The sequence below is a fragment of the Ursus americanus genome, chromosome 14 (assembly GCF_024610735.1).
Source record: "Ursus americanus isolate L20-20 chromosome 14, mUrsAme1.1.p, whole genome shotgun sequence".
In the NCBI taxonomy this organism is placed as follows: Eukaryota; Metazoa; Chordata; class Mammalia; order Carnivora; family Ursidae; genus Ursus; species Ursus americanus.
The window spans coordinates 33,061,506-33,086,534 of NC_142140.1; the positions used below are offsets into that span (position 1 = coordinate 33,061,506).

The window sequence follows — 25,029 nt, forward strand, 5'->3', positions numbered from 1 at the left end:
TGTGTCCGTGCGAGTGGGAACTGTAAACCAAGGGGTACATCTGTTTGAGTTCTGGTCTTTTTAACAGAACAAAATAAACATCTGAGGGGACTTTGAATGAGAAAAGTCAGAGCCCATTCAACCCATGAAAAATTGATTTATTCGCAGCCCTCACCCATCAAAACCCCTCCCAGGGAAAAAGGTGAGAAAAAAAAAAAAAAACCCTTTTAAACAAGTGAGCCTCCCAAGTGGGACAGGCCTGGCTAGTCCTTTTGACCTTAGAATGAATCAATTACTTGTACTTTGAAGGCCTAAAGCAGAGTGTTGGTTTCCTCAGGGAGCCAACCAGGGTACCGTCTCCCGGAGCGGTAGGCCTGATCCCATACACATCCCCTGTTGGACAGAAACAACTTCCCAAGCGACTTATCTTCATGCTAATGTTTTTTCAGTAACAAATTTATATAACTTAATTTATATAATTTAATAAATTTAAATAATTTACAAGCTCTCCAAGGCAGCAAGTTCTTATGTTAATTTGGGTTCTAATTAAATTTTAATTCTATAGAGAGAGGCAGGGTACATGGCAGCAAAAAAATAGATTTGTTCTGTCACTTTTCACAGTGTTAGGGAGATAAAAAGAATTTCTGAAGAAAGTCAAAGAGTTTCCTTTATAAATTCTTGATAGTCTATTTAAAGAGATGTCGAGGAGTTCAGAGCTTTGGGGGGAAGGGTGGGGGAGAAAAGGCTGCAGACTGGTTTTGTCTCTAGCTGAGCAAGTAGTTTTGCTTCTCTAAACCACAGTTTCTTCAATGAAAGTATCCTAGGGATAAATAATAATAAAAAAATAATTTTTTACTAATTGTATTACTTTTGCTTTAATAGCTAGTACTTACAGATTCTTACCCAGAAGCCAAGCTCTTTTTTTGTCTGCCTTGTCTCATTAAAAGACAGGAGTACTTTAGTATGTGCATTTTGTAAGTGGGGAAACTGAGGCTCAGAAGGGTCACCTGGCTAGTAACTGTCCAGGTTAGGCTTTGAGCATGATTATCCCTGGTTCCGGAGTCTGCCCGCTTAACCACTCTATTATCACCTCTCACATTTTCTGTAAGTGAATGTGTATGTATTTGGGAACCAAGATGTGTATATTCTTCCTTCCCTATCAAGTTATCACTTGTAGCCCTTTCTAGCCAGTGGGGTTGAACCAGATAGCCTTTCAGGTCATGCCCAGGAAATGAGCACCCTGTCAGGTGTGAACAGGACCAGAGCTGGATCGGGTTGCCATGGCAGCGGAGGCAGCCAGATCAGAGAGTAATGGCCCACTGGGCGGTGAGCAGCAGTGTGGTCAGCTTCCTCACTAGTTTACTTCTAATAGTTAGTGCTGATTTGTTTCTCCATAATGAAAACATTGGGCATTTCCAGGTCTTTTTAAAAGGCGAGGAAGTGGAAATGAAATTAAGAGGGCCTGAAGCTCTTTTTAATTAACTCTGAAAATCTTGAATTACAAGCCACAATACCACATCTGGGGTGTGTGTGTGTGTGTGTAAGTAGCAATTATCATTACTTTCAAATATAAGGTTGAGGAAAGAATTTCTGTAGCTCTTTTTAACACAAAGAAAGGGTTTTTTGTGTGTGTGTGTTTTGTTGGGTTTTTTGGTTTGTTTGTTGTTGTTTGTTTTTTTATGCCATGTAAGGAAGGTAGACCTTTCCAAAGAATGTTAAACTCAACAGTGAACTTAAACATTACTTCCTTGGTATCTTTTTTGGTTTCAGTTGCTGAGAAAATAATTTCAATAAGAGGTTTAAAAGAAGCCACAGAATATTACACTTTGACCCATTGTTCAGATGCTATCACAATTTATTTCTAAGCCATGTTGCCAGACCATCAAATATTACCTAATCTGGAAACCATTAAACATTCATTTATTTGTTCTTTCGGAATATAAACTTTGGATGTCTTTGGATGGTAGGCCCGATGCAAAGTATCGAGGATGCAGAAATTAAAGACGCTCTTGCCACTGTCTTGCTCTGAATCCTCCACAGGGCAGGTGCTGTGGTAAATGTGGCTCCTTAGTCCAAGGGCGAGAAGCAAACACAACAGGGCCATTGGCTGCTTTTTATTGCCTCCGGTACCTTTCCGGAAGCTGACAGCCCATGCGTTAGGTTGCTGAGCCTTCCACTAATAGGAAGGAGTGGAAAAGGGAGATGAACAGCCTTCTCCCTGGATCTCTGACTCTGTGTTTGCACAATGTGACTGATGGGACATGTCAGGAAAATTAGTATTTTGCTGGAAGGAAGATAGTGGAAGTGAAGTGTTCCAAAGTCTTTAGGCTTAAATGTTCTTTGCATGGTGCTGTGATGTTAACCATGAATCTAACTTAAAAGATTTTTCTAAATGCTTCCTGCATCTAATTTTTTACTAATTATGCTTTTGCTTTAACTTCTTGGACTTCTTTATAATTGGCCCACCTTGGAATCCGGTAACCTTCAGCTAACAGAGAGATGCTTGCACAAGGCCATGCAAAGGGCTGGGCCATGGAGTCTGACCCCTTGCTTTCTTTTTATGCCACTAACTCTTCCAGATGAATTTCTTATGAATAATTTTAAAATAAATCCTGTTTGTTTGTTTTTAAAGATAGGAAGCTTTCCCCTCACCAGACACTTTTGGAAGTTCAGGAAAATTTTGAGCTGTGTGCATATACAGTCTTTTCTGGTTCTTTTGTTTCTAGCTTAGATTGGCAGAAACGCAGAAAAATTATGATGGGGTCTTAACAGTCAAAGTAGATGTGCAACTAAGAAAATAACTTCGTGCAAACAAGCCAAAGCCTAAAAACTGTCCATTGCCTGTGATTTTGCAGATTGCACTAGTCTGTCTCCTCCAGCTGCGCAGATAAAGGAATGTTGGCCAGGTCTGGAGACCAGTTAGGTTTGTTCAGTCCGCACAAGTGATATTTGCTTGTAGCTTTAGAGCACAATTAGTGCCACACTCCAACCCCATTTTGATGTTGCTTTCCTAGCTGCCTTGTCTCAGCTCCTACGACAGCTACTGCAGCAATCAAGTCGCCGCCAAAGCTCTGCTGGACCACAAAAAACAAGACCACCGAGTCCAGGATTTCCTCCAGCGATGTTTAGAGTCCCCCTTTAGCCGCAAGCTAGACCTCTGGAATTTTCTTGATATTCCAAGGAGCCGTCTAGTGAAATACCCTCTGCTTCTTCGGGAAATCTTGAGGCACACCCCAAATGATAATCCAGATCAGCAGCACCTGGAGGAAGCTGTAAGTTCGTGTTTCTTTGTCTTTACCTTGTTTTCTCCCTTGCGTCTAGGAGATTGGGTGTGTGGCTGGATGAAGGGTCTCTGGGTACACGGGACCCAGGGCTCCTGGCTTCCAGGCTTGGTGCTACCATCCATCATGTTTTGATTTTGCAAGTCACTTCTCTCTCTGCCTCACTCTCCCAACCTATAAAATGCAGTGTTTATATGAAACGCACCCAAAGGTCGCTTTGATTTCTAGAAGTTCTTGATTCTGTGTGGGTAACTCTGTAATCTGTAATTACAATTCATAATAAACTGTAATCTGTTTGCTACAACGGTTGTGAGGGTTAAGATCTCTGGAGATTTTAAATTGAATATCTTTGTTTAGTTAGCCAATGGGAGTTGCCTCTTAACTTAGCCCCTGAGCCCATTTGTGAAGTTGACACCCATTTCAGATCCAGCTTTCCTCCACCTCTGATTGCAGTGAGGGACCGACCTGGTCCAAAGTCCTGCTCACCAGAAAATGTTCATTAAGTATGGAGAGAGAGAGATTCTTTCCTAGCAGCAATAGAAAACCAGGAAAAATGGATCCATCTCATGAGAATATTGTGAACAGTGAGTGTTGTGTCTGGAGAGCTTGGTTCTGATTGGGGTGCTCTGGGGGACAGAGCAGAGGTGCTGGCAGACCACGAGGAGCCAGTGGCCTGAGCAAAGCTATGGAGGAATGACAACACAGGAAATGACTGGGGAATACCGGGGGTCAGTCAGCCTGGGATTGAGGATATTCTGAGGAAGCAGCAGGAGAGAAGGCAGAGGATGGGGGTTCAGATCTGGTTAAAAAGGGTTGTGGGGTTTTTTTTTAGATTTTATTTATTTATTCGAGAGAGGGAATGTGCACGACAGAGAGAGACAGAGCACAAGCGGGGTGAGGGGCAGAGGGAGAAGCAGACTCCCCACTGAGTAGGGAGCCCGGTGTGGGGCTCTATCCTGGGACTCCAGGATCATGACCTGAGCCAAAGGCAAACACTCAACTGACTGAGCCACGCAGGTGCCCCTATGGAGAGGGTTTTAAATATTAATTTGAGATGTTTTTCGTTTGTTGTGTTTTGTTTGTTTTTTGATTTCTAAGTAGCTGCATTCAGGGTTCAAATCCCAGCTCCGTTGCTGACAAGCTGTGGAACCTTGGACACATTAGTCTCCTTGTCTGTAGGACAGGGGACAGGGAGGCAAGCTGAGAGGCTGCTGCAGTGGTCCAGGCATGCAGTCATGGAAACCTCCTGAGGGAAGAGCCGTGGAGATGGAGGCTCAGAGACCACTTCAAAGGGCTCGTTCCCTGACTGCATCTGGAACAGAAAGAGGATATGCATAGGTGACTTGAAAATCAGAAGCTATGAAATCTGTGAGCAAAATGCCTATCTCCTCCCTGAGAGGGCTTTAATAATAATTAGTAGTAATCACAACAATAATAATGCTAGCAATACCTGCTGACATTTCTTGAGTACCTAGTAAATCAGCTTTATGTAATCACCGTATAAGTTATTATCTCACTTAATCTTTATAATAACCTAGGCAATAGCCGTCCTTGTTAGGACCATATTGCAGATGAGGCGTGGAGGGCTGAAATAACTTGCCTGGGTCCAGAGCCAGCACATGATGAAGCTGATGTCTGAAATCTCTCGGTGTAAACTGCAAATCCTGTGCCCATTTCACTTCTTTATGATCCTATACCATGGAGCTGAAAGCCTGGCTGCTTCTTTGAGCCCCTGTTGCCTATAGAATTGCAGAAAGCTGTCTGGCCCCCAGGCTTTGTAGAGAATCTTCACTGGTGCAGGGCTGGGCCAGGTGTCTCCTTGTAGGGATAGAGAAGATGGAGGAAAGATGCTCTTGACTGATTGCAAACACACCCAGACCAGGTCCCCAATCCAGCATGGATAGGCGACACAGGCACTGGGGATGAGGCCCATCCCACTTCATCAAGTCTGTTTTTTACTACCGGGAAGCATGTGGTAGAGTTGCCTCCTGTCCATATTTCATCCCAGCAAGTGTGTGGTCTGCAGGAATGAAAACAACAGGGAGCTCAAGCTAGTCTAAATAATTACTTTTTTGAAGCACGTGAGCCTGCTCTGAGTTTTACTGTTAAGATTTCTTCTTTTTAATATGCAGCAGGAAAGAATAATGCTCTGTTTCTAAAATCACCCAGTGAGCTAAAGTTTGGATTTAACAACAGATAAGAAGACGGTTGTTTGCAATATGAAAGGATGTACCAGTTTCCCTAGTGCATAAAATGTGATGTCATTTTTAGAAGTTGAATCTGCACCTAGTTATTCAGCAGATTTGTGTGGGAAGCATGGCAGACCTGCCTTTGAAAATGTCTTCAAAGCAAGTCTTCTAAATGCCCATTTACACAATAGCAGCACAGCAATGTCGGTTTTTTTTTTTTTTTCCTTCTTTTCAAAATCCTCTGGGCATTAACCCAGATGAACAGAAATATTTAGCCCTGTACTCTTGGGTACATTGTGAATGCTTGATAAACATAAAACCCATAGTACCAATGTAGCTTGAATTACATGTTCCGTGAATAGATTTTCCACGTTTGAAAAGGGGAAAATCAGAGAACCTAAGTAAATTGCTTCTACACCAAGTGTCCAGTTCTATAATTAGACCTAAAAAAGGTCTTGCTTTTACAGCAATGCATAAACTACCACATCTTTATTAGAATTTCTTAACAGTGTTTTGGAGGGTTGATAGAAATTTTCCCCCAAAGAGAACATTTTTAAATAGAACTTTGGATATGTAGATATTCCAGAGGTCTGGTTGTTGAACATTTTAAATTCTAAGGATTGTTTCAGCCAACAAATGATCTGGCAGACCATCTCTTCCCTCCGCCCGCCACTGTTCCCCAACTCCTTAAAAAAAAAAATCACTGGAATCAATGAGAAGAACAGTCCTGCTGTTCCTGCAGAGCTGCTGCTATTCTTGGTTCATGTCACAAGCCTACGAATAGATGACATTACCGCACAAGGAACTAGACGGGGCTTTTAGATTGTACTTTGAGGATGATGATTGCGGCATGTGTGGGCTTAACCCCTTGTTGCCAGGTAATTGTCATCATCTTGCTTTACTGGTCCTTTCCCTTCAGTTTGAACGCTGATGAGAGATGCAACAATAAATTGAACTTAAATGCATAACCACCATGACTGTTTGCTATTGGCAATCTGCTATATACACTTTCATTCCTCCCTGCGATTCTGCAAAATAAATTCCTCTCAAGAACCAAGGCAGGGGGCACCTGGGTGGCTCAGTCGGTGTAGCGTCCGACTCCTGGTTCCGGCTCAGACCACGATCTCATGGGTCTTGAGATCAAGCCCAGGCTGAGCTCTGCGCTCCGCAGGGAGTCTGCTTGAGATTCTCTCCTTCTGCCCCTCCCCCGACTTGCACGCACTCCCTCTCTCTCTCTCTCAAATACATAAATCTTAAAAAAAAAAAGTGCAGAGATTAGATGCTTATAGTATAGAGGTAGATAAAACTACAAAGCAATATTTAATAAATGGAAGCAGACCCAGAAGTGCTATTATAATGTCCTCAAAGAATGTGGAATATGCTGATTGTTTCTATTGTTTAGTCTTTATATTTTTTCAAACACCAGAGAAAGAAGTAGCATCAGACAGTAGTCATAGCTGCCTGGGGAACCACTGTGGTGTTTGAGTTTATTAATCTTCATGTGATACGCCAGCTGTTCAGTCCCTGAGTTCAATTAGGAAGTGAACACATATTTATGCCTATAGTACATCATTTTTCTGGTCTCCTGGATACTTGCAGGAAACTCAGAAAAATTGGCTCAAGACCCAGTTAATTCCAGGTAAACCCAGTAATAGTAAACTAACTCTAAGAAGAGCCACAGCAATTAATGCTAAGACCTTGAAAAGCAAGGAAAAAGTATGGATTCCACTACATATTAAAAATGTAGTAAGGTAAAAGTTTAAGGTAGACGTAAAAGAATTCGTCAGATACCTCCCATATGTTTTAAAGCTTCTTGAGGGCAGGGACCCTGTCTCATCTCTTTGATGATACCATCTAGTTTGACACTGAACAGATAGATGCCCAACAAGCATTAACTGAGCTAATTTGAAGGATGAATCATAGCTTCAGTATGTTTTGTGAAGTTTCTTTTTCTTTTTGGGGGGGGGGCGTGGTTAAAAGTAACAATAAATAATCAGGTATGTCTGAAACCCGAGAGCGGGGAAAAAGAAAAACAAAGAGAAAGTTTGTGTACCGAAGTGTTCTATTTATTATTTGTTTTATGTTAGTAAAACTCAGATCAATTTCATAGGACTTAATATTTAATGTCACGTTGACATTAAAGGCCAAAAAGATTATTTTATGATACAAAAAGCCTGTGTTTTTTAAAAAGATATATTTATTATCAAAGGAGTGCTACCACCAAAATTTGGGAAATAGAGAAAAGAATAAATGAGCTTTGAAACTCAGAATAGCTACAAAAATATATAGATTACGCATCTGTTCATAGGGTACAGTCACCAGACATCACTTCAGAGCTGTAAGATCTTCTGTCAGACTTGCTTGGAAATGCCAGAGTTCTAACTGGGTGGAAGTTTTTATCCAGTTGGCTTTGAGCAGAAGGTATCATTTCACTAGAATGTGAAAAATAATCACGTAACAATCTTAGAATTCACTGCCAGTTTAACACAATACAAGATCTGGTAAGTTCTCACTGAGTAAAGGCTTCTTTTAAAACTTTGCTTTTCAGAGATTGGTTTGTTCTTCCATTAAGTAAATGTAACCAAGAAGAGGCCTTATTACCATTTCTCATCTGTTAAGGTCTTTCCTGCTAATACCACCATGAGTCCTGGGCTGCAAGGGTGGTTCAGTATTCACAAATCAATCAACATGATACACCACATTAATAAAAAAGGATAAGAACCATATGATCATTTCAATAGGTGGAGCAAAAGCATTTGACAAAGTACAACATCCATTCATGATAAAACCCTCAACAAAGTAGGTTTAGAGGGAGTATACCTCAAAATCATAAAGGCCATATATGAAAAACACACAGTGAATATCATCCTCAATGGGGAAAAACTGAGAGCATTTCCTCTACTGTCAGGAACAAGACGGGGATGTCCACTCTCATCACTGTTATTTAACATAGAACTGGAAGTCCTAGCCACAGCAATCAGACAACAAAAAGAAATAAAAGGCATTCAAATCAGCAAGTAAGAAGTCACACTTTCCCTATTTGCAGATGACATGATACTCTATGTAGAAAACCCAAAAAACTCCACCAAAAAATTGCTAGAACTGATAAACGAATTCAGTAAATTCTCAGGATAAGATCAACATATAGAAATCAGTTGCATTTCTATACACCAATAATGAAGCAGCAGAAAGAGAAATTAAGAAATCAATCCCATTTACAATTGTACCAAAAACAGTAAGATACCTAAGAACAAATCTGACCAAAGAGATGAAAGACTCATGTTCTGAAAACTTTGAAACACCAATGAAAAAATTGAAAATGACACACATAAATGGGAAGACATCCCATGCTCATAGGTTAGAAGAACGAATACTATTAAAATGTCTATACTACCAAAGCAGTCTATACATTTAATGCAGTCCCTATCAAAATACCAACAGCATTTTTCACAGAGCTAGAACAACAATCCCAAACAACAATCCCAAAACTTGTATGCAACCACAAAAGACCCCGAATAGCCAAAGCAAACTTGAAAAAGAAAAGCAAAGCTGGAGGCATCACAATGCAGACTTCAAGTTGTATTACAAAGCTGTAGTAATCAAGACAGTACGGTACTGGCACAAAAAGAGGACATAGATCAATGGAACAGAGTGGGAAACCCAGAAATGAACCCACAGCTCTATGATCAGTTAATCTTCAACAAAGCAGGAAAGAATATCCAGTGGAAAAAAGACATCTCTTTAACAAATGGTGTTGGGAAAACTGGACAGCAACATACAAAAGAATGAAACTGGACCACTTTCTTACACCATACACAAAAGTAAATTCAAAATGGATGAAATGCGACACAGGGAACCATCAAAATCCTAGAGGAGAACACAGGCAGTAACTGCTTTGACAATGGCTATAACAACTTGTTTCTAGATATATCTCCTGAGGCCAGGGAAATAGAAGCAAAAATTAAATATTGGGACTTCATCAAAGTAAAAAGCTTCTGTACAGTGAAGGAAACAACAAAACTAAAAGGCAACCTACAGAATGGGAGAAGATATTTGCAAATGACATATCTGAAAAAGGGTTAGTATCAAAAATATATAAAGAACTTACAAAACTCAATGCCCAAAAAATGAATAATCCAATTAAAAAATGGGCAGAAGACATGAATAGACATTTTTCCAAAGAAGACATACAGACAGCCAGTAGACACAAGAAAAGATGCTCAATGTCACTGATCATCAGGGAACTACAAACCAAAACGACAATGAGATACCACCTCACTCCTGTCAGAATGGCTAAAATCAACAACACAAGAAACAAGAGGTGTTGGCGAGGATGTGAAGAAAGGGGAACCCTCTTGTACTGTTGGTGGGAGTGCAAACTGGTGCAGCCACTGTGGAAAACAGTATGGAGGTTCCTCAAAAAGTTAAAAATAGAACTACCTTATGATCCAACAATTGAACTACTAGGTATTTACCGAAAGAATAAAAATGCTAATTCAAAAGGATACATACACCTGATGTTTACAGCAGCAATATCTACAATAGCCAACTTACGGAAACAGCCCTTGTCCATTGACTGATGAATGGATAGAGAATGTGTGTGTGTGTGTGTGTGTGTGTGTGTGTGTGTGTGTGTATTAGCCATAAAGAATGAAATCTTACCATTTGCAATGACATGGATGGAGCTAGAGAGTATTATGCTAGGCAAAATCAGTCAGTCAGAGAAAGACAGATAACCGTATGATCTCACTCATATGTGGAATTTAAGAAACAAAACAAACAAAGGGGAAAAAAAGAGGGAGGGAGAGAGAGAGAGAGACAGAGGCAAACCAAGAAACAGACTCTTAAGGACAGAGAACAAACTGGTGGTTACCAGAGGGGGGTGGGGAATGTGTGAAATAGATGATGGGGATTAAGGAGGGCACTTGTGATGAGCACTGGGTGTTGTATGGAAGTGTTGAATCGTTTGTACACCTGAAACTACTATTACACTCCATGTTAACTAACTGGAATTTAAATAAATACTTAAAAAATACTACTACTGCATGAAAGCTGGAACTGCTGGTCTTTTCACTCTTAGAGGACAGAGGACCCTGCTGCGGAAGTCATCATTTTGCCTTTGGCTGGTGTCCTTGAGTTTTTACTCAACAAATTTCTTGTTCCTTTGTTTTTTAGTATTTTACATCTTTTAGACATGTTATCCATGTGATAGAACAAAAACACATCAGAATAAATGCCCACTAATTGTGTCTGAGTGCTGTACTCTTATTGCTTTGTTTTGTTTCATTTTGTATTAACAATAGTGTATCCACCCTCGATCTGAAATCCCTCCACCCCAACATATTCACATGTGCTATAGGCATGAGGGCGAGTGTATGTATATAGGCAAACGGTTCCCATCATTACACCTCGTGTCTTTTCTTTCCATTTCTAGTTCTCTGTCCTTTTTAAATCATTTATGTTTTATCACAAAAGCTATCCAAACCATTTCTTCACACCCAATTTGCAAATGTTGGTTGTAGGTTAGATTGAGTACATGTAGAGAAACCTTCAAACTGGGTTCAAACCCCCAAAGATGATCCCTTTTTGGGACTACTACATTCTGCTTTGTTTTCTCTCCTTGGGTAAAGTTTTTATATGCCTATCATTGTTAACATTGTAAGCATGTTTGAAGAAATGTGCAACATAGAGTTATGAGTCCTGCACATCAAAAGCTATACCTTATATCTCTTCCTCTCAGACAAAATTATGCATCAACATCAGTTTTATATATAATACAAATATCTGTATGTGTATGCAAATATACATGTGTGTGTATGTATATTTATGTGTATATGATTAGATGGACACAATATATTCAAAACATGTATTTATTTTTGCCTTTTCCCAAGGCAGCCAGTTAGATAACCGAATCTCAGAATTAGATGCAAGTCTGTCGTGGTGACCTTCTAGGCTGAGCCCCGGGACCTACTGGTGTGGATGGTTTGTTTACTTTCCCCATACTTTCTTCTTTGTTTCCATAGATAAACATCATTCAGGGAATTGTGGCAGAAATCAACACCAAGACTGGGGAATCTGAGTGCCGCTATTATAAAGAGCGGCTTCTTTACTTGGAAGAAGGCCAGAAAGACTCTCTCATCGACAACTCGAGAGTGCTGTGTTGTCATGGAGAACTGAAGAACAATCGAGGCGTGGTGAGTGGCTACTCTCCCTCGGTGGTCTCCTCCCCAGACTCCCCCAACGCTTAATCCATCTGATGTCCACCCTCCTGTTACTCTGCCTTACCTACCCAGGCTCACATTCTTCAGACAAAAATTGCTTTCCAGTAGCTTATGTATCGTAGGATCCCATATGTATAAGGATATATATAATTATATACATTGTGTGTATATATATTTACATATTATAATTTATATATAAATAATATGTATTATGTGTTTCTAACTTGTAATTCATATATATGTTTATATTACACAAAATATATATTACATATATATTTTAAAATTTCACAACTAGTATTTATTCAGGAAGAATTTTGGGAACCAGCAGAGGGTTGCAAACTCTGTGTTTCATTTGATCATGACCTTCAGGAACAAATACAGAATAGTTAACATCTCCTCCGGCTTTGATATTAGAAAACAAGGGGTGATTTTAACAGGATGTTAAAAATATATGATCTTAGAAAAACAGCTCCTAAGTTGAAACTCTTAACTTTATGAGAAATTCTTTGCATTTTTTATGGGTTGGTACCCACCCACAGACTGCCATTTTAAAACCAGTTTTTGCATATCTAACTCTGCCCAATTTCCTGGCTTTTATTCCTGAGTAGATATTGAAATTGTTCCTCCTCTCCTATCATAGCAACTTGGATGGATCTCCCTGGAGTACTTAGTACAATGGATTGTAATTATCCACCATATGTCTCTCAGGATCTTCCATTATGCTATGCTCTTTTAGGGTAGAGACCATGTCTTGTTAATCCCCAGCACCTGTTATGGGAACCTGGCATGGGGACCTGGCATGTACTAACACTCAGTAATGTTAGGTGAATGAGCGAGTGAATGAATGAATGAATGTTTGTATAAAGGAAGGATGGATTTGAATTTTATAAGAGTTCAAAATTCATTTAACCTATGAGGCTATTTTTTTTGTGTAGCCAGTAGAAATTAATGCTAATATGTCTATTCTATATTATAATTTATACATATACATACAAATGTATATATAATGTATCGATTTTATTATATACAATATATATTAAAATTCAATGTTGGGAAGGCCACTGAAAAAGAGAATCTCCTCTTTTATTATATTTCATCTTCAGTATCTAGTCAACTCTTAGAATGAAAGGCAAAACTAGGTTAAAGAGTTCTTAATAAAGCTTTGATGATTCGAGGGACGACACTTTGACCTGGACTTTGGAGTGTCATTTGTGAGCAGGCTTGGAAATGTTATTTGAAATCATTGAGTGTATGTCATAGCACCCATTATCAGAGCTGCTGGGGATCCAACCAGCAGAGGTATTGAGACTGGTCACTGGCCGACGCTTGAAGAAGTGTTTCTGTTTGACTACAGTGTTACTGCTTGCTAGAAAGCTGCATTCTGGTTCTTTCTGATTTTCAGAAAATGCTGTTGGACTTCTAATGTCTGATATTCGGCAGAAGCCCTGTGGGACGTGGTTGGGAAGATATATCACTGCTTGGGATGAGGCCCATTCTCTTTCTGTCCCTCAATCAAGGACTGAGATTCTCTCGGTGGATTTAAAGAGGAACTCTAGTTCATATTTCAAGCAGATAGATTTTTGAAAACAAAGATAGTAGTTGGGGTGGGAGGTTGGTTTTAGTTATTTGTTTTTCCCAGTAAAATTATAGAAGTCTTTATGAACAAAGTCCTGTGTCAGAAGAAAAGCTCAATAGTTAGAGGGCTAAAAGGAGTTGAGACTAAGAAGGGAAATTCTCAGTGAACACTCATAAATAAGGGATGTTTTTAAAAGGTTTCTCAGACAATCTGAGTTCAAATTGTGTACCATGGCTAGAGCATTGATTGAAGTAGAAATAGTGTTTAAAAAAAAAAAAACAACTAATGTTTAGTATATAAAACAATGATCAACCCCTTCCTTCCCCATCCCCAAAGAAAAGTCTTTAACATTTTTTCTATATCCCCCCTCAAAAAAAAAAAAAAAAAAAAGAAAAGAAAAGAAAAACCCTTAACTTGGTTATTTTTTTTGCTTTACTCTGTTTAAATGCACTTTTGATAAACTCTCACTCCTCAATCTCCTCCCACCCAGTACAAAATTATCAGTTTTATTTCCATCAGCCAACATTTGGTTGAGCTTTAATTTCTACGTGTGTGTGTGTGTGTGTGTGTGTGTGTGTCAGAGTGGACGTAGGAGGGGATCCACCAGTTTCTTTTCTCCCAAATATAAAATTGATAATGCTGAATGTGCTTCCCCTGCCCCAAATCGAGATTCTAATGTGAGTTTCCACCTTTTTGAGACCCCTGGGTTCACATTCCCAAATATCCCCACTGGAAAACCAGAACCAGCTGCAGAAGTTGTAGATCTTTTCACTTCAATTCGTCAGCATTTCCAAACTGTGAGAAGAGTCTAGCACTTAGAATTGAGTGGAGCCAGTTTACCCCAGCTCCACCCAGCGAAATTGCTTTCATGATGTGGTTTGAGACAAGCCTTTATTTTTGAGATTTTCTTTTCACCCGCAACACACACATCAGTCATCAGCCTTTCAAGCACAACCTCTTCAGAGAACTGAGGTTCTGAGGAACACAACCGAGAAGGACCAGTTCTTTGATCATCTTTCTTTGTGGCTACGACAGCACACTCTGGTTCCCTTGGGAGTGGGCAGTGTTCTGAGATGGAGTGCTGGATGGAGCTGATACTCAGCTCTGTGGCTTAAGGAACAAGTGTTTTTATGGGTTTGGGAAGCAAAGATTAATATTAGGCTTTGATATGTCAGTCATATCCTTTATAGACTATTGTTCATTATGACCTCTTAGGATTATATATATATCCCTTTATTCTATTCCCCCTTCTCATTTTTTTTCTTGTGGAAGCTGGAGGCTGTGTGTGTCTGCACAGGTTATGCAATATGGTGGTGTCCCTGGAGCCAGCAGCCTGGGCTACAGATGTCTGTAGGCAGAAAGGCCTTCTCCGTGGGGGCCCCAGGGAGGCAGTCCTCCAGGAAAGGCACTAGATGCATCTGGAAATACCTCCAAGATGCCCACCTTCTGTTCTGGAGGTAGATCTGAGCCTAGAAGTTCGTAATACAGTGTGAACCTGGTACCTGGGTACCTCTTATCCACAGAAGTCCACTAATCAACTTCTTATTAGACTGTTGCTTAGGGAAATCCTGTGGATTCTTTTCTTCTAGAAACTGCATGTTTTCCTGTTCCAAGAAGTGCTTGTGATCACTCGAGCTGTCACCCACAACGAGCAGCTCTGCTACCAGCTGTACCGGCAGCCGATCCCTGTAAAGGACCTTCTGCTGGAAGACCTGCAGGACGGAGAAGTGAGGCTGGGCGGCTCTCTGCGCGGGGCATTTAGCAACAATGAGAGAAGTATGGATGGCAGTTGGTTTTGACCTGTCAAATGGTTTTGGTTGTGGTGGTTCAGAGGGAGTGGCTGGCTGGTGGAAAGAGAAGTAGCCGTGGCCTTGGTGTCACACTACATTCCAATGCTGTCTCATTACTCACTGCTTGTGTAACCTTGTGCAACCTCTGTGAGCCTCAGTTTCCCATCTGCAAAATGGGCATGTATGCATACTTTATAGGGTTGTTATAAGGATTAAGATACTGCAAGTGAACCGTCTGCACGTAACAGGTGCTCCTTATGTTCCCTCTCTGTGTCTCCTTCCATTGGATGAAAGCATGCTTAATACCAGAGAGCCCTTATGTCGATACCAGTTGCTTCCCGGTGGCTCTTGTTGAGCCAGGGGAATCGTCCCTAAAGAGGATTACGAATGGTCACCTGGGTTGAGGATTCATCTGTAATTACTCTAATGGGCTTCTCTAACTTGAGACTTAATAAACAAATTAACCAAGAGAGCTACGATGGCAGTGTTTACTGAGTATCTTGTGTGTGTCGTTCCAGCTCCTAGCAGTATACACTGGTAAACTAAGCAGTCAAATTCCTTGCCCCTACGGAGCTTACACTGTGATAGAGGAGATAAATGGTGAATAAATATTCAGGTGCTCTTAAGAGAACTAAAACCCAGAATGGGATAGATCGGGATAACAGTTGGAGGTTTGCTTTAGAGGAAACGATCAGAGAAGTCTTCCTTGAGAAAGTGACGTTCAAGCCTCTTGGGTTAACAGTGGCGCCATATTGTCAACGTAATTCATAGGTACTGCCTCTGACCTACTCATCAGTCCCTCCGCCCTGGTGGTGGTGGTGGTAACTTTTATCTCTTGAATACGGACCATGTGCCAGGTGTTGTATGTGCATGATCACCTTTGACCCTCATAATAATCTTATAAGATAGGTCCTCTTCGTTTCTCCCATTTTACAAATAAGGACACTGAGCCATACAGAGGTTAAGGCGCTTGCCCAGGAGCAAAGCGTGGAGCCTGAATTTACCTGAAGTGCTGGTTCCCAGACCGATGGCTGCAGGGATGATGCGAGGGGACTGAACACACGCTCCTCTGTGAACCAAGCATCGCCCGCGGCATGCAGGGCCGGTTATGGCCAGTTACACTAAATAAAATGTCTCCCAAGTTGTGCACTACCATTTTTTTAAATACACGTAGCTCCTATGGAGGTAATGGAAGTGTATTTTTATTTTATTTTTATGTATTTTATTTTTATTTTAAGTGTATTTTTATTTTATTCTAAAGCGTATACTACTTCTGTGGAGGTAATGAAAGTGTATCTGAATCCTTGCGTATCTTCTCAATCATTCAGGTACTATATGTACAAGTACTGTTATCACGTGGACGATCGTGGGCATGTTTTGATATTACACAGAGCTGCTTAAATATGAAAAGGCTGTAACTTGGGGCAGTGGTTGAAATTCTAGACTATCAGGCCCAACTTAGACCTATTGAATCTGAGTCTTTTTTTTTAAGATTTTTTTAAATAATTTTTATTTTGTTATATTAGTCACCATACAGTACATCCCCAGTTTTTGATGCAATGTTCCATGATTCATTATTTGCATATAACACCCAGTGCTCCATGCAATATGTGCCCTCCTTAATACCCATCGCCGGCCTATCCCAATCCCCCACCCCCCTCCGCTCTGAGTCTCTTAACAGTAGGGTCTGGGCATGTATGTTTTTAACAAGCTCACAGGGGACTGTAATATGCACCCAGGTATTACCATTTGCCAGCCTCAAGGGAAACCGAGAGCTGCGCCACTGTCAAATCCGGTTGCTGGATGGTGGCTACAGGGTGGAGCTGAACCATATACCTGGACCAGTAGGACACATTTTGTTATGACATGTGCCCTAGGTACAGGGGGTTAATGTCATTACATTTGTTATCTTTGGCCTGGGAAATACCTGTCCATTGACTGTTTTTATATCTATTTTTCATTTCTAGTTAAAAACTTCTTCAGAGTAAGTTTCAAAAACGGTTCCCAAAGTCAGACCCACTCACTACAAGCCAACGACACCTTCAACAAACAGCAGTGGCTCAACTGCATTCGTCAAGCCAAAGAAACAGTTCTGTGTGCTGCCGGGCAGGCTGGGGTGCTGGACTCCGAGGGACCGTTCCTAAATCCCACCACCGGGAGCCAGGAGCCACAGGGAGAAACAAAACTTGAGCAGATGGACCAATCGGACAGTGAGTCAGACTGTAGTATGGACACGAGCGAGGTCAGCCTCGACTGTGAGCGCATGGAACAGACAGACTCTTCCTGTGGGAACAGCAGGCACATTGAAAGCAACGTCTGACAGAGGCGTGTGTACTTCCTAGAAGTAGCCCTGTGTCTTACCTGTACAGTATTTGCATTCCACACATGGAACGGTTTGGAGAAGCACTTTTTAATACTTTTGTGACCGTGTTGAACCCCGTCTCTTGTATCTGTATCTGTGTCCCTAGTACTGTAACTGCCAATCTGTGTAAGCTGGGGTCTGCGGCAACTCTTACCCTGTGTTGCATTTCACAAGTGTCTGGATGGATGGAGAGGTACTTGAACAAGTTACTTTCACTTGTCCTGCTGGATTTTAAAAAATAGAAAAGAATCTCTAAACTACTGTTCCATGTAGATTGCTTAAAAAGAAATCCTCCCGTGTTTCTCTAGTGCTTTTCTAGCTCTTTGACATGATAGCTGAAGGCATGGGACTTACAGGGCCTGGCAAACAGGACAGGAGGAAGTCTCTTATGTATCGTGATGGTATTTGCAGGAAAACGGGAAAAGATCAATCCTTGCAAGTGAATTTGGTTCAATGTTATCCAACCAGAAGGCATGAAAACATCCCTGGGGATTCTGGACGCTTAATTGTGCAAAGGAAGAAGCATTGTGTTGACCTTGCAGTGTCATCCAGTGCAAATCGGATGCAATAATCTATTAGGATGTGGAATAGTGTCTGACCTGAAAAGGACCAGCATGAAAGCAGCTGCACGCTCTGAATCTTGAACTGAAATGCAGTTGTACCAGGGGGTGTCTGTCGTAGTTGCTGGCTTGCCTTAGAGAGCCATTTCTAGCCTGAGACACCAGAATAGAACTCGAAAGGCCTGGGAATACCTGACAGGCTAATAAGAAGGCCCATCATCATTGTGTTTCATGTGCCAAGGCCTACTCATATTTTGGAGCATTGAGGAGACCGCAGGTGAGTCAGTGGCTCTGTTTCCAGAAACGTGAGAAGACTTTGGAAGAAGTGCTTCATCATGACCTTAGGCAGGAAACAGTAAGAGAAAAGCAAGGTCCAGTGCCCTTCTGGGAAAGGCCAGAGCCTTGGGTTTTCCTGCTCTGCTTTTGGGTCTCTGGCTCTGTGCTGTGATCAGAGTCATAATTATATTCTCCATAGGCCAATTTTAATTAACTCTATGATTAATTAGGATCAGTTAGCCAAACTAGTAACCTCTTTGTCTAGCCTTGATTTATGATGCAGGGTGGACTGCCGACCTTTAAAAAAAGTTACCTGAATACACAGAAAAGCTCCCTGTGAGTGTAAATATTAAGGATGACCTGTGCAAAATTATTCCCACACCAGCACTAGTAGTAATGATTCTAAATTATTGCCAAAAAGTTTTTTTTTAAATCTTCTGTGTCTTTCGAGTTTACAGAAAGCAGTAAATGCTATGTTATCATTTTATTATATACATCTAACATGTGCATTCAAAGAAGCCATGTGACAAGATGTATCAATATAAAAACAAGGTAATATTACTTATTTTTCAAAAATGAAAAAATATTGTGGTCAATTTTACCCTGTAAAACATATTTCTGTATTTATAGATTTTAAACATGGTGAATTTTTTTTTCTATTACGAGTTTATTTAAAATTGCTTTGTTTCTCAAATTGTTACTGATTTAGCAAGTGAGTGAACTGCTGCAGATTGCAGATAGAAGCAGACATAAGCTGAGAACCGATGTTTGATGGTGGGGGAAAGAGTGAATCATTCTCTGCAGGAGCCATCGGCCACTTTGGCCAGTGTGTTGAGACAAGAGGTCTGTTAAGTGCTGGCCTATGGGAAGAAAGTGAATGTTTTGGTGAAATGAATGTTTTGTATAATGGCCTTAAACTTTTCTGGAAGCATTTCAAATAAATTACATTAAAATGTCATCCTCTCTGTGTACAGTATGTGCCCAACAAATGTCAAGTTTCAGCTATATTCCTGGGAGGTTCTTCCTGGAATTTTTGCTTGTTGTGCCCAAATACAAGCTTTAAAATAGGGTGCAGGTTGAAATAAATGCTTCAGTTTGATCTATCAAAACTTTCGCAGAACTCCTGTTTCTAAGAGCTATTGTTTCAAGCATTCTCTACTCACTCACTCATTCATTTATTCATGTTTAACCACTGTATCTTGAATCTGTACTGTGTGTAAAGTCATAATTGTGATAGGAAAAGAGTGTTGAATCTTACTGCTAGAATAGATGACTGTTGAGAAACTTGAGGCCAAATAGTAGAAGGTAAATTCCACTTTAAAATTCTTACAGGCCACTTTTTCTTTAATTAAAATAGTTAGTTTTGGGGCGCCTGGGTGGCTCAGTCGGTTAAACATCTGACTCTTGATTTTGGCTCAGGTCATGATCTCAGGGTTGTGCGATTGAGCCCCACATCGGGCTCTGTGCTCAGCGGGAGAGTCTGCTTGGCATTCTCCCTCTCTCTCTCTCCCCCTACCTCCGCTCTCTCTAAAAATAACTAAATCTTTTTAAAAAATGGTTAGTTTTATTTCCACCAAAAAGTATCTTTCTTTTTTTAATTTTATTAATTTTTTTAGAAGGCAGTGTCGAGAGAGAGAGAATGAGAATCTGAAGCAGGCTCCACGTCGAGCGTGGAGCCCAATGCGGGGCTGGATCCCAGAACCCTGAGGTCATGACCTGAGCTGAAACCAAGAGTCAGACGCTTAACCAACTGAGCCATCCAGGCGCCCCCAAAAGGTAGTCTTTAGATGAAAAGGCTAAACACTTTTAAGCTATTGGTTGCCAATTCTCAGTGGCAGTAGACAGTCTCATCTTTTAATAACCTCTCACCATTTCCTTTAACATGCTGTTAGTTCTAAGATTAGTCAAGGTAGTCACATAAATGTAAGTCCTTTTTTTTTTTCCCCAAATGAAACCTCACTCCTCCTCATTCTCTTCTTTCTCCTACTTCCTTTCTGTCCTCCTTGTCCTTCTTCAGTGCCTCTTTGGGTGTTCCCTCCACCTCTGACTACCAAGGTTATGCTGACTTTGATCCCGGGGGCTGTATCCCTAGCAGTGTACTGACATGTTGTGGGTTAGTACAAATGACTGAGGGCTAACTGGTTTTCTTCAGTCTATTCTCAAGATGCTGTTTTACACATAACTAGATGTAATCCTTGCAGTCAAAATGAGAAGTCCTAAGCCAAGAAGAGTCAGAACCAGCAATTTTGTGCAAAATTAGAGTGTGGTTTCAGCTTCTGGGTTGTGGTCACCACCAGTGACTGCTTTCATTTCCATTCCTGGCACAGTCTCCAGCAGCTGAGGAGGCAAAACTCTTCATTACAGCAGTGTTGTTTCCACAAAGTCTCTGTGGGTACAGGAAACTGCAACGCACTGTCTTGGAGAGCAAGCTGTTCACCTTTCCATTTACATTGTCTGTGTCCACCTTTTACTAATTCTCCAAAAGCCTGAGGACTCTTGGGGGATTTGATCGCCCAGTTCTATGTGGGCTGTTTTCCCCACCTGATTCCCCCTGGAATTATAGAAAACCCACGCCAGACACCCCTTCTCACTGATGCAGTGGGTTCATTAAACTGATAACTATCTTTGTTTATTGACAGAAGGCGGGGATTATGGTATAGAAAGGGAATTTGAAGAGGGTGACTCAAGCCCAAACCCACCAGAAGGAATGTGAAGATCATGAAGATTTGACACCTTGCCCATAGGAACATACAACGAGAAAAGGTGACTGTATTTACTGCACCTACTGGGCTTTTATACAAACAACCCGCCAAACAATCACTGCTCGTGGTCTCACATCTAGCACATCAGTCTGCTGTGTAGGTCCACCCAGACTAAGCCCTTCTTCAGCTGACTTGGAAAGGCTAGTAAGGAATTAGATACCATGCTCTGCATCCTTGAGAGCTGGTCATCTAGTTCAGGAACCCGTATGGGCATTTGAAATGACTTGTGCATTTACACATAGGTGTTCACACACCAACACACCCAAATGTTAATGAACTGTGCTACTCCTCCGTGAAAGGTTTGGAGAATCTCATCCTGCAGGTGTTGTATGCAGTGTATCTGTTTCCATGTCTGTGAAGGGACACTTTAAGCCCTTGGGCCATTTAAAAAGTGAGATAGTGAATGTGAAATCACTTTGAAAATGAGTAAGAGTTAATCGTTTTCATTGTTGTTATTTAATACTTTTACATTTACATGCAGAGTTATGAAATTCCTCAGAAGTGTGGCATTGGTCTTTTTCATTCATTGTACTGCATAATTGGAAGAGGGGTGAGTGGTCATCTCCATCCAGCAAATCTGGAGTATGTTTTTGTATTTTTTCTTTGGTATTTTCCTTCTTAAAATTTTCTGTTTTGTTTTGTTTTGTTTTTCAGGAACCCCAGAGAGAGAGATTTTGAATCTTGTGGATTTGGTCTCTTATTCCTGATTGGTTTCCAAAATTCTTATCCCTTTATTCCTACTTTTTATTTCCTTATATTTTGTTCTTTCTCAGGGAGACTTACTTGCCTTTATCTTCTAATCCTTCTGTTAATTTGGGGAGAAGGTTAGCTACCACAATTTGTTTTTTTTTTAAAGATTTTATTTTTTGGGAGTCTGAATGGCTCAGTCAGTTAAGCGTCCAACTCTTGATTTCAGCTCAGGTCTTACTCTCAGGGTCATGAGATGGAGCCCCATGTCAGGCTCCATGCTCAGTGGGGAGTCTGCTTGGGATTCTCTCTCCTTCCTCTCCCTCTGCCCTCCCACCCCCTATGCTCTCTCGCTCTCTCTCTCTCAAATAAATAAATACTTCTTTAAAAAAATTTTTTTTATTTTTTAAGTAATCTTGACACCCAACATGGGGCTTGAGCTCACAACCCCGAAATCAAGAGTCACATGCTCCACCAACTGAGCCAGCCAGGCACCCCAATCACAGTTTTTATTGCTAAATTTTTGTCCCTTTTCCTATCACTGTTCCTATTCTTAGAGTACCTCGTTCTTGTTTAGTGAAGGCAATATCTTCTCTAAACTCAGGGCATCATAGTTTTGTTGAGTTTTTCTTCTTCTTGCATTGTTTGTTCATCTGAGGATAATAATAGTAATTTCTAGGATTTGGGGGGAGGATTAAGGGAGCTAATATGGCCAAGTATAAAATGCCAGATATATTCGTTTACCTCTCCAAAGCCACTCTCTAAAGTGATCCTTCCTTACTGTGCCTGTGGCACCTGCATGCACTTCATCAGTGGACTCTCTTGCTTGTAGCTTCTGGCCAAAGAGTCCTCGTATGACATTAGAGAGGGAAGCAATTAAGGTTAGAGTATTTATTTCCCCTAGCTCTCTCGAAGAATTGCTGTGGTCTGACTGTATCTCTTGACATGAAGTCACAACTCCCCTCAAGGAGTCCTCTCTGAGTTCCCATTAAGCTTGCCAGCCTAGGAGGGTACCATCCCTACTGTCACTAGCCCTAGGAGACTGCATTATCCCTATACCCTGCCCATAAGTGCATAAAGTCCCTTTATGAAGTCCTCCTTGAATTAACCTAATTTGAATCTGCTGCAGAGCCTGCTAAGCCCCTGACCGATACACCGATACTGGTGCCTGACATAGTAAACATTATATTACATGTGCTATCATCATCATCATCACTGTTATTCCACCATCTGCATTCTATTTTCACATGTCGTGATTCAAGGATACAAAGATCTTGTGGAATCACCAAAGATGGATTTTGTGTTTCTGTTTCTTATTGTTGCAATGGATTGTTTTCTGAGAAGAAACATGAAAATATATTTCAAAAACAAAAGCAAAATAAAGACTTTTTCAGACATACCAATGCCAAAGGATTTCAGCAGACCTATACTACAAATGTTGAAGGACCTTCTTCCAATAGAAGAAAAATGACACCAGATGGAAATATGGATCCACACAACAGAAAGAAGGGCATTGAAAATGCAACTATGTGGGAAAATAGGAAATGCATTTCTTCTTCTTTTTTTTTTTTTTTTAAAGATTTTATTTATTTATTCCACAGAGATAGAGACAGCCAGCGAGTGAGGGAACACAAGCAGGGGGAGTGGGAGAGGAAGAAGCAGGCTCATAACGGAGGAGCCTGATGTGGGGCTCGATCCCACAACACCAGGATCACGCCCTGAGCTGAAGGCAGACGCTTAACCGCTGTGCCACCCAGGCGCCCCAGGAAATGCATTTCTTCTTGTTTAAATCTCCTTAAAGTAATGAGTTCTAGCTATTCTGGACTAACAAGGACTAGCTTTACTTTTTTATCTGAAACAATAAAAAAAAAAAAAGACAACATATATGAAACTGTGGTTTTGAAGACACCGGACATCAGACTTTGAAGAACAGTGGCCCCAAGTGAGAGAACAAATGAGTGAGCTTTGTGATTGTTCCAGCTTATGGCCTCGAGAGGGTTTTCAGGCAGCAGTGCAGAGAGTGCAAACCACTCACCCCTCAGTGGAGACCGAGTCCAGTGAACTCACTGAGGGAAAGAGATGGAGCTGAGAGTTCAAGGAGACCAAGGCAGGTATGATTTAGAGAGGGGAGCAATGCCTAGAGAGAGAACGGTAGTCTGCAGAGGGACCCGTTCAGGTGCTCAGCTGGGTACTGATCAGTGCACACATGTGAAGAAACTACCCAAGTGTGGGGGAAACTATCAGAAAGGATTAGAGGGAACTCACACAGTGCTGGGAATAGTGCCTGTTCCCACAAACCACACCAGAAGAATATCATAATTGAGTAAAGTACTCAGAAGGGCCTACTTTTGGTAGTGGGGAATAATTAACTCTACAGTAAACACTACTCTGGTTTCCACCTAACAAGTCTTAAAAGAAAGGCTAAAAAGGATCAAATCATTTCCAAGTAACATAACTGCACCCCAGAACAAAACTCAATTATTTATAGGACTACAAAATTATCCAGCATCTAGCAGGGGAAAATTCACAGTGCCTGACATCTAATTGAGGGCTATAAGGCATGCAGGAAAGTACAACCCATAGTAAGAAAATAATGTAAATGACAATTGAAACCAATTGTCAAACCCAGAACTGACACCAATGTTAGGATTGAAAGAAAAGTGCATTAAAAGGTATAACTGTGTCCCATATTTTTAATGTTAGGTAGAGAAATGAAAAATATGAAGAAGAAGGAGAAGGAGAAAGAAGAAGAAGAAGGAGAAAAAAGAGGAAGAAGGAGGAGGAGGAGGAGGAGGAGGAGGAGGAGGAGGAGGAGGAGGAGGAGGAGGAGAAGGAGAAGGAGAAGGAGAAGGAGAAGGAGAAGAAGAAGAAGAAGAAGAAGAAGAAGAAGAAGAAGAAGAAGAAGAAGAAGAAACCCAAATCTAACTTCTAGGGATGCAAACTACCATATATGAGATGAAAGATATACTGAATGGGATTAATAGCAGATTATACATTGCAGAAAAAAAAGATCAGTAATATAAACTATCAGCAATATAAACTATTCACCATTAAACACAAAACATAACTTTTTAAATGAAAAAATCATCCATGTATCACAAGACTAAGTGCCCTAATCACAAGATTAAGTGCCCTAATATTTGTGTAATTGGAGTCTCTAAAGGAGCAGAGAAGGAGGAGACAGAAAAAATATTTGAAGAGGGATGCCTGGGTGGCTCAGTCAGTTAAGCAGCTGCCTTGGCTCAGGTCATGATCTCAGGGTCCTGGGATTGAGTCCCACATCGGACTCCTGGCTCAGTGAGGAGCCTGTTTCCCCCTCTGCCTGCTGCTCCCCCTGCTTGTGCTC

General features: G+C 40.9%; 1 protein-coding gene across 12 annotated transcripts in view; it reads left to right on the forward strand.

The window, feature by feature from the left end:
- The window catches only part of ARHGEF3 (Rho guanine nucleotide exchange factor 3), a 295,453-nt gene extending 276,261 nt beyond the window's left edge, over positions 1-19,192 (forward strand). For 11 of the 12 annotated variants that reach the window (XM_087866946.1, XM_045807392.2, XM_087866945.1 and 8 more), the window contains 4 exons: positions 2,994-3,251; positions 11,473-11,643; positions 14,836-15,022; positions 17,004-19,192. In XM_087866946.1, the coding sequence (XP_087723072.1) occupies positions 2,994-3,251; positions 11,473-11,643; positions 14,836-15,022; positions 17,004-17,356 (969 nt within the window). In that variant the 3' untranslated portion in view covers positions 17,357-19,192. The remainder of the gene's footprint in view (positions 1-2,993; positions 3,252-11,472; positions 11,644-14,835; positions 15,023-17,003) is intronic. The other variant, XM_087866942.1, reaches the window with a different exon arrangement.
- The last annotated feature ends 5,837 nt before the right edge of the window (positions 19,193-25,029 follow it).